General features: G+C 36.9%; 1 protein-coding gene across 1 annotated transcript; it reads left to right on the forward strand.

Moving 5' to 3' along the window:
* Positions 1-518: 518 nt before the first annotated feature.
* Positions 519-6414, forward strand: vax1 (ventral anterior homeobox 1). Its single transcript, XM_073482662.1, has 3 exons — positions 519-732; positions 2319-2506; positions 5872-6414. Exons 1-3 carry the CDS (start codon positions 519-521, stop codon positions 6412-6414), a joined length of 945 nt encoding a protein of 314 aa, XP_073338763.1.
* The last annotated feature ends 2496 nt before the right edge of the window (positions 6415-8910 follow it).

The following is an 8910-nucleotide window of genomic DNA, read 5'->3' on the forward strand; positions in this document are numbered from 1 at the left end:
CAAAACCAATCATTTGTCTTGATTCTCAGGGCTGCGAGCAGGCAAACTGAGGGGGACGGGATGAGCAAACCCCTTTATCAAAACCTGATCTATTTCCCCAAACAATTTAGTGTATTCATGAGGTTACGCAAATGTGGAGGCAGTAAAATTACCGTAATCAATTGAAACAGCGAGTGCACATCCATGGCTCTGATTATTTGGAGATCATCTATCAGCCTGATGTCTATGTAACGAGGAAAGGGGGGTATTGAATTACTGTTGAGTTTCACTGAGAAGTCCATGATCATTGGGCAAGGGAGTTTGGTCAATGGTAATAGGGATCCTTGGTTGGGCGACATCAGTATTTCACCAAACATTAGATAGCTGACCCTTGCTTGCTGAAACGTGCTGTTTTGAAAGTAAAACCGACACTGTCCACACAATCTGGTGCGTCGTGTTCTCCGCAATCTCCTTTTTTTTCACCTGACAAAGGAAAAAAAGAGGCGGACAAGCTGCAGGTCCAAGAGGATAAACTGAGCATGGAGGTCAGGTACAACCAAGAGACGGAAGGGATGGGGCTGAAGAACGGACTTAAGAAGGGGAAAGATGACAAGGACTCCCAGGACAGCTTGTCCAAAAGCTTCCTCAAGGAGCAACAGGACTCCTTTCCCCCCTCTGGGACCGTGGAAAACTGCGAGAAGAACAGAGGGAGCACGGGGGACCCGGACTACTGTCGGAGAATACTAGTCCGAGGTAAGGCTCGTGGTCTATTTTTTTCTTTTTGTTTGTTTTGTTTGAGATCCGTTTGAGTGGGAATATCTGTTAGATACATTTAAGAATCAGGAATATGAAAGAGTGCCTTTAAGAACAAAAGTTGAAAAATGAAGGCTTTGAAACATCAGACAGACAGAGGTAGATGATACATAGAGAAAAGGTAACAGGTCATCTATTTTATTTTTTAATTAGGAGGCTTACACTTTAAAGTTAAAGTTCAAAATTAATCAATTTTCATTTGATTGTTTAATTTTCATTTATGAAGTCCATTTATAGAAAAGACGATCACCTCTGGGAATTTTTGTGACTTCAGTACAATATAGTATAGGAAAATAAAAATGTAAGAGAACTAAGTTATGAAAATGAGCTAATTGTTATTAAATAAGACCATATTGTATAACCACAGGGATTTCTTTAGTTTGTAAACACTATGACAAGCTAAATCTTTTTCAGATTTCACACTTGCATAACGTTAATATTTAATTTGATTGCACTAAATTATTCATACATGTTTAATGTCCTTGGGTAAATTTTAATGTGCCCAAGGTCATGCATTTAAGGAGGAAACATCTGAAGGGTTTATATTTTATATAATGCATTACACTTTATGAGTGATAATTATTAAAATTAGAAATATTTAAACAGTGAAAAGGAGAGTTTGGTTTTACAGATATTTCATGTAAAAAGAAATCATGTGAAATTGTGTGTATGAGTGTCAGTTGCCCGTAATTTCCTTAATGCAATGTTGGTCCAACACTGAGAGTGTATGAAAACAAACCATGAATATAAAAGATTAGTTATGCTGAGGTAATGAGACACAGCAGCCTCACTACCTAAAACATAACGTCGATAAAAGTTCTCTATTGAAATATTTATTAGATGTCAATCATTTCATATTTGTTTGTTAATAATAAAATAATTCATTCTTACAGCATTGCAACCACTTTTATTGAGCATAAATGTATAGTCAATGTAATACTAGTTTAAAACGTGACAGCAGATATAGTTTTTATTTTAACATAATTTGACAGTGATATCCATTGTTGTTATTTCTATTGTGGTAACGTAGGTTTGGATTACATGAGTTAACTGAAATGGAACCAAAAAATTATTTCTGTCAATATTTATGCAATATGTTATGTAATTTTCACTTATTAGGTGTAACATTTGTTAACGCTTTGCATATAAATGTTTAAATGTCTATTTAAAGACATCTCCATCTTTTTTCATGAGATTTAATCTGGACTGATATATTTCTAATTCATGATCTGAAATGTAGCGCGTTGTTAACGCATAGATGTAATCTATCACTTAAACTAAGAGTATTTGTCTCTAAGTACAACATGTACACCATGTACACAAAAATAGTGAATAAAAATCCTTAGGACTGTGCTATGTGTAATAAAAATAATACTAATACTAATACTAATAATAATAATAATAATAATAATAATAATAGTTAATGCAATTACTCATGTAATACCAGTCTATGATAAAATTACGTTAATCTGTCCTAATTGTGATTTAGCCTCAGCATTGTTAATATAAAGTGCTCATTGTTGCAGATGCTAAAGGCTCTATCCGAGAAATCATCCTGCCAAAGGGTTTGGATTTGGACCGGCCCAAGCGAACCCGCACCTCTTTCACTGCAGAACAACTCTACCGGTTAGAGATGGAGTTTCAGAGGTGCCAGTATGTAGTGGGGAGGGAACGGACAGAACTGGCCCGCCAGCTCAATCTGTCAGAAACTCAGGTATGTGTGCATTGGACTTGTATTTGCTAGATTTAAAAAAAAGAAGACAGAATGGACGTTGTTATTTTAAACGGAAACAGGAATAATGTGCAGTGTGAATTTAATGTAATTCCCTTTTAGTGTCAAAGTGTTAAAATATTTTGACTCCAGATAATCATGTTACGATCTTTTTTACAACAGGTGGATATACCCAAATTAATTATTAGATTAATTTGATAATATGATCAAACTAATCTAATAATTCATTTGTAAGACCAGACACAAAAATACAGTCTGTTTTAGACAAAAAAAGCATTTTTTTTTACTTTGAAAGTACAATCATTTTTTTGTCCATATAATTTAGAGACGTATACTCATATAATTACAGAGTCAGTTGAGATGGAAAAAACAATTATGTGTTTGTCATTATGAAAAACATAGGTCTGTTAACATGGTACCATTAATTATTAAAACATATACTTGTCGTATGAGTGTTAGTATTCACAGACCAGTCCATTAATTTAGGAGTGCTGACTGGTTTTCATTCAGTAATTTGAATAAGAGTGCTGGGGTGGTCCGCTGGTTTACATTTAATCAGGATTGTACCTGGAATTTCCAGCAGAAATATTTCTAACTGTATATATGCCTTTAAAGATGGAATCAGTTGGCCTTTTGAACAAATCCAATGTAGTGTTGTGTCTTATATAGAGTTCCATGTTATTGCCTGAAGCTGCAAAAATTTAAGCTGCTATTAGAAAGAGTGCAGACTCCCTCCTCATGTCGTATGTGTGGGGTCAGCAGTGGGTCATGCAGTGTCCACTCAGGGTGAACTGCATTGGAAATTTGTGTTTGACACCACATTCCAAAGCAAGTCACCATGTGATCTGACTGTGTGTATTTTCAGCTCAAGTTTCATTCATCTATTTATTTATTTCTGAAAATGTGCAACACAGCTAACGGTGCCATCGGCTTGGTCTTCGGTGCTAATGTGTTGTAGCTTTCAATGGGACTCTTGCACACCTCCACTCAAGGTCAACCTTTTCTTACAAAACAACACAGCTGACAACTTTGATCTGTTTGTTGATGTACAACAAGGTCACTCTTCTTTTGTCAACGGCTATGTAAATCTGACTTGTTTATTTGCTTTAACTTTTTGCATTTGAAATGTTTTAATATTTCTCTTTTTCATTTGATCAACACAAATGCAGCTTTTCTTTTTCACATAAATTCAAAACAAGTTAATTAAGTGTCTGAAGATGTTATTTACTCACATAAATGTAACATACAAAACAACCTTTGCTCCCTATTTAGGGAGGACAAAGGCTTCAGGATTTTCTTCTAGTATCTGCTTCTTGTCCTGATGAAAGTCCTTTTAATGACATCATGGTGAAATTAACATTTTGTTCCCTGGCACTCACAGGTTGTTACATTAAGGCCATTTGCTGTGTGCACACCCAATCATCTTTGTCTGAGCTACCAGCTTCATGTAGGCCTGGTTCTTTTCATTGCACTGAAAATGTAACCTCTAAAATGAACAAGATGTTCCTTCTGAGCAGTCTCTACACGGCAAACATAAAATATTGGCTTGAGCAGCAGGGCTTCTTCTCTGGGCATGAAATGGTTGTTAACAGCTGGTGAAGAGTTAAACCACCTACTGAAGCAGAGAAAAAAAATTCAAATGTGATTGGACTAGCCGAAGGAAAGAGCTGGAGGCTTGTTGTTGATTGGTACGTCTACATTTTGTTCTATATGAAAGCAATCCGGTGTGATTACAGGAGACTTACAGGTAATTCAGAGAAAAGCCTGTATTTGTTTCCGTTTTAACATTATTTCAATCCAAAAAAAAAAAGATTTTGAAACAGAATAATGGATATGAAGGTATAACTAAATGGGTCTGTTGATAAATGACTGGATTGAGCTTGTTAAATTATAAGGTTGGTGCTATTGCTACAGTAAACTAAGGACTGATTATTTTTCTATCCTTAAGTATGCGAATACAGGGAATGAGAATCCCTCTTCATCTTGAATATTATTCTGTAGACGTTTCCCACAAAATCTCATAACGGTCGGAAACATTAGCAACATTTCTGAAACATATGTTGCAATAATAATATCTTTAATTCAAATACAGAGCAGAATTGAAAATCTTGATATTTTCAGAAACTACACAAATAACCAATCAGAGTCATTATTTTCCCAGACATTAATGTGACAGGATTCTTAGACTTTTAAAAATGGCAACTTCAAATTTTGGGTTTCTAAATTTCTATTATCTATTCTGTGAAATTCTGGAAGCTAAATCTACATTTTCAGGGCCAGAAAACACAATGTTGATCATTAAAGGAAGATGTATGTTATAAAAGGCACGGTTAATGGTGGCCATTTTGTATTCTGAGGTAGAGATAATGAAAATTTGCAGAAACACTGGAACAAACTTTAGGTGAATGTTAATCAGGGTGTTAGTGACTTTCATGTGTGTAGTTACAGCTACTGTAGACTGAAGATCTCAGGCTGTCATTTGATTTCCAAACAAATAATTCATAGTTTAGTCTCTAAAATTTCAGAAAATAGGGCAAAAATGCTAAACTGTCACAAGCTCTCAGAGCCCAAGGTGACTTCTTTGTGTTGGCGGAAAAAAAATATCACTGTACTTTGAGGTAATGCAAATGCGACAATTTTGATTTACAATTGATTCAGACAATCAAATAATTATCATTATTATAATCGGGGGATTCATTTTTTGTCAGTCTCAACTAAGACTTTCAGCATTAAATAAAAACATCTTACCACAAGTTTGCAACATATCAATAACAATCAAGAAGCAATTAAACAAATAAACAATACAGATATTATTATTTGGTCCATGCATGAACCTATTGTAGTGTAAGGCACTGGTTCACAAAAAGTGTGCTGTGGGATTTTGTCACAACCTTAAATTATTATTGCAATATGCAACTATTCAACAGGTAACAAATTAGTTTTTAATGTCAGTACCATACAATATCAGTACTTTGTAAACATTTATTTCTCCATACAGATGCATGATTTTATACCCTTATACTTTCTCTGCACAAATAACTATTACACTATTAGTCTGATCTGATGCATTGCTACTTTTGATTTGAGAACAAAATCCTTATGGAGGCAATCAATCAGATCATAGATCTCTATGTCATGGTGCAGTTATGTCCAAGAATATCAGGTTATAATCTCATACCTTCAGTTAATGTGAATTTCTTATTTCTATAATTCTATAATTTTCTCAAAGTAATATTTTTCAAATTCAGATTTTATATCCCATACAGGCAAAGATACATGAACTATATATTACACATTACGTTTTCACGTGTCTCTAGGCCCTATCTCATATCTTTGTTCCCCTCCAGGTGAAGGTCTGGTTCCAGAACCGCCGAACTAAGCAAAAGAAGGACCAGGGGAAGGACTCTGAGCTGCGTTCAGTGGTTTCAGAAACAGCAGCGACCTGCAGTGTCCTAAGGCTGCTGGAGCAGGGTCGGCTGCTGACACCTCCGGGTCTGCCAGGCCTCCTGCCCCACTGTGGCAGTGGCACGCTGGGTTCTGCCCTCCGCCCTCCCTCCATGGCCATGGCTAGCAATGGCAGCAGTAGCAGCAGCAGCAGCGGCGGCAGCACTGGCACTGCAGGCAGCAGCCCTCCTCTACCCGTCGTCACAAGCTCAGGAACAGTTGCGGGCCTGCAGAGTTCACCGGCAGCTCACAGCCTCTTCAGCTTTCCCATGCCCTCCTTACTCAGTGGCGTTGCCACCCGCATTTCCTCCAACCCCCTGTCCATGGCTGGCTCGCTCGCTGGCAACCTGCAGGAACTTTCAGCCCGCTACCTGAGCTCCTCTGCTTTTGAGCCTTACTCGCGGACCAATGGCAAAGAATCCATGGACAAGAAAATTCTGGAATGATGCTTTAGATGGTTTCCTATTTCCTCTGGATACGTTCTGGTTGTTTTCTTGGCTTTTACTGTCTATGTTGGGTTTTGCTCATTCTGTTTCTTCAGTCCGTGTCATGTTCTGTAGCAGTTCATGTGTTCCAGTTGCACATGTGGCGCCTTGTACCAGGAAGAAAACAAAGACCTATAGAAGCTCCTCTAACAAAGACAGGGTGGCAGTGGAAAGATTTTGCACACAATGTTCATATAGGATTTTGTTACAGAGATTTAGAGAGACACTCTGAGGAGATTACTGATATTTTTCATGTTTCTGAGAAACAAATGTCCTTTCTGTTACTCCAAAATAACAATCTACATAGGGGCCAATAAAAAATGGTTGCTTCATACCACATAAGCTCTACTGCTGCAAGAGAGTGGTACATAGTGTATAGCAGGTAAGCAAATATGGAATTGGTGACAGAAAATGTAATGTGATGCTAACTTTCTTAATTGTGTTTTATTATTTGATAGTGTGGGGTAGGTGCATGTCACTGCATTGAGTAGATGGAGGGAAAGAAAGTGAGCTGTCAAACACAGCAGCAGTTTGTGAGATCCAATCAGCAAAAAAAAGAAAAAAAAGATTGTAAAAAAGAATAAAATGCAGCATGATGAATGAACAAGCAAAACCAATTTTTCTACATAGAATTGGGCTAAAAAAAAAAAAAAGCCTCTGTTTGAAGGTCACTGCAAGGCCAGTGTCGGCACATATGACACGTGGATGCAATTTGCTTATGCAGATGCCGAGGAAAAATTCAGCTTACAAAAAGGTCTTTGTATATCTGTTTGTATTAAATTTGGACCAAACCAAAACACAATCTGAGAAGGTGTCGTCATACAGTGAGATGGTTGCATTGTTCTGTGCTGGTTTCTCAGTTTTTTTGGTTGAGATTTTTTAACATTGTTTAGTTTTACAACACAAGTCTTTACTTTGCGTCATTTTTGGTCTTCGAGATGCAGTACCTGATTTTTTTTGTCTGTGATTTTAATACCACTGTGAGTTCTCAGAGTTTGGGTGTACAGTTTCTTTTACACGCTGTAGCTAAGCGCAGGAATTACTTGCTGAAAGAGTGTGTGTGTGTGTGTGTGTGATTGGGGGGGGGGGGGGTTGGGGGTTCTGAAGAAAAGCTTTTCAGCCGTAGTAAGCCGCTTGCTTTGTTGAACACTACAAGGTAACAGGTTTTTCAGTCATGAAGACAATATAACAACCTTTCCTTCCTGTGTGAAATTTCTAAAATCCACAGCCTGCATAAAAGATTTAGGTGACAGATGGATGTGGAGACTGAATGGAATTGTTGTAGTATGAAAGAAAAAAAAATGTACTTTAAAATTGTTATTTTATTGTAAATTATTCACTTCTGTAATTAATAGATTATTAGTATATCTGGAAAATAATGAATGAATGAATGTATTAGTGGGGTTGAGGGATCAATCAATCAAGCTCTTTGGTGCTGTTGTTGTGAAATATCTTGAAATTTGTGAAATGTGTGGTACAAATGTGCATATATATTATGTATAAGGCTACAGACAAAGACAAGTGTGTTTTTAATTTTTTTCCATACATGTTGCTATGAATCAAGTTGTGATAAATTTAATGACTGCTATACCTCATAAACCACGGCCTGATGTGTATGCTCCTGAAAGTTGTTTTTCACTATTTTTGGCAATATGACTTTTGAGGCAATTGTGTGGAACGATACATAGAACTTCTGGTCAAAAGTCAAACTAAAAATAGCAGCATAACAAATTGAAATGAGAGGTATCAAACATTAAGTTATAGCACAGACATACATGCACATTTTTTTTGCAATATTGCAGCCTGCAAGGAGAAAACCACGCACTAGTACGAGTACACATAGAATACGAACATGTGACTGTGATCCCCGCGTGCACAACTGCTATCATTGCTCTCCTTGCTGCTTGCTCAAGAGTCATTTTTCATTTCTGCAGTAAGTGGGCGGACCCAGGCGCCATTGTGTCCCTAAATATAATTGGCTAGCTGCATAAGTTGTACAATTTCACATCAAATTCTGTAACCCATCAGATTCTGTGATCCAAATGAGAAGTTAAGTTATCCTGTCATGGCAGAAAAGTTAGGGTTAGGGAAAGGGTTCCATAAGACACAAAATCTAATGTCACAGCAACAGCTGTTTAAGGACGGCAAGCATGTGCATTTCCAGTTTCTGACACCAGTCAGTTTGCAGACAACATATGACACAAGCAATGTCTTCAAGACCTTAAAAAGCTAACAAACTATGATGATGCATTGTTCAAGCTGTGACAGCACCAAGGAGAAGGCGAGAGAAGGGCTTCAAGATGTATGTCTTCAATTGTATCTATGATTATGAAGGTAAGTTAATTAAAGTTAATTAAATAGCTAACTTTGCTAATGCTGGAAATTTTAACAGTAATTTGACAATAGTGGCCAAGTTTGAAGTGTGTTTAAGATAACGTGATATTGTCTAAAGTATCA

The sequence above is a fragment of the Pagrus major genome, chromosome 15 (genome assembly GCF_040436345.1).
Source record: "Pagrus major chromosome 15, Pma_NU_1.0".
In the NCBI taxonomy this organism is placed as follows: Eukaryota; Metazoa; Chordata; class Actinopteri; order Spariformes; family Sparidae; genus Pagrus; species Pagrus major.

Excerpts from the sequence above, each read along its gene's own strand:
- vax1 (XM_073482662.1), top strand. The coding sequence starts at position 519 with ATGGAGGTCAGGTACAACCAAGAGACGGAAGGGATGGGGCTGAAGAAC. Across the intron at positions 733-2,318 it reads TCGGAGAATACTAGTCCGAG|ATGCTAAAGGCTCTATCCGA; the intron begins GTAAGGCTCGTG and ends TCATTGTTGCAG. Across the intron at positions 2,507-5,871 it reads TCAATCTGTCAGAAACTCAG|GTGAAGGTCTGGTTCCAGAA; the intron begins GTATGTGTGCAT and ends GTTCCCCTCCAG.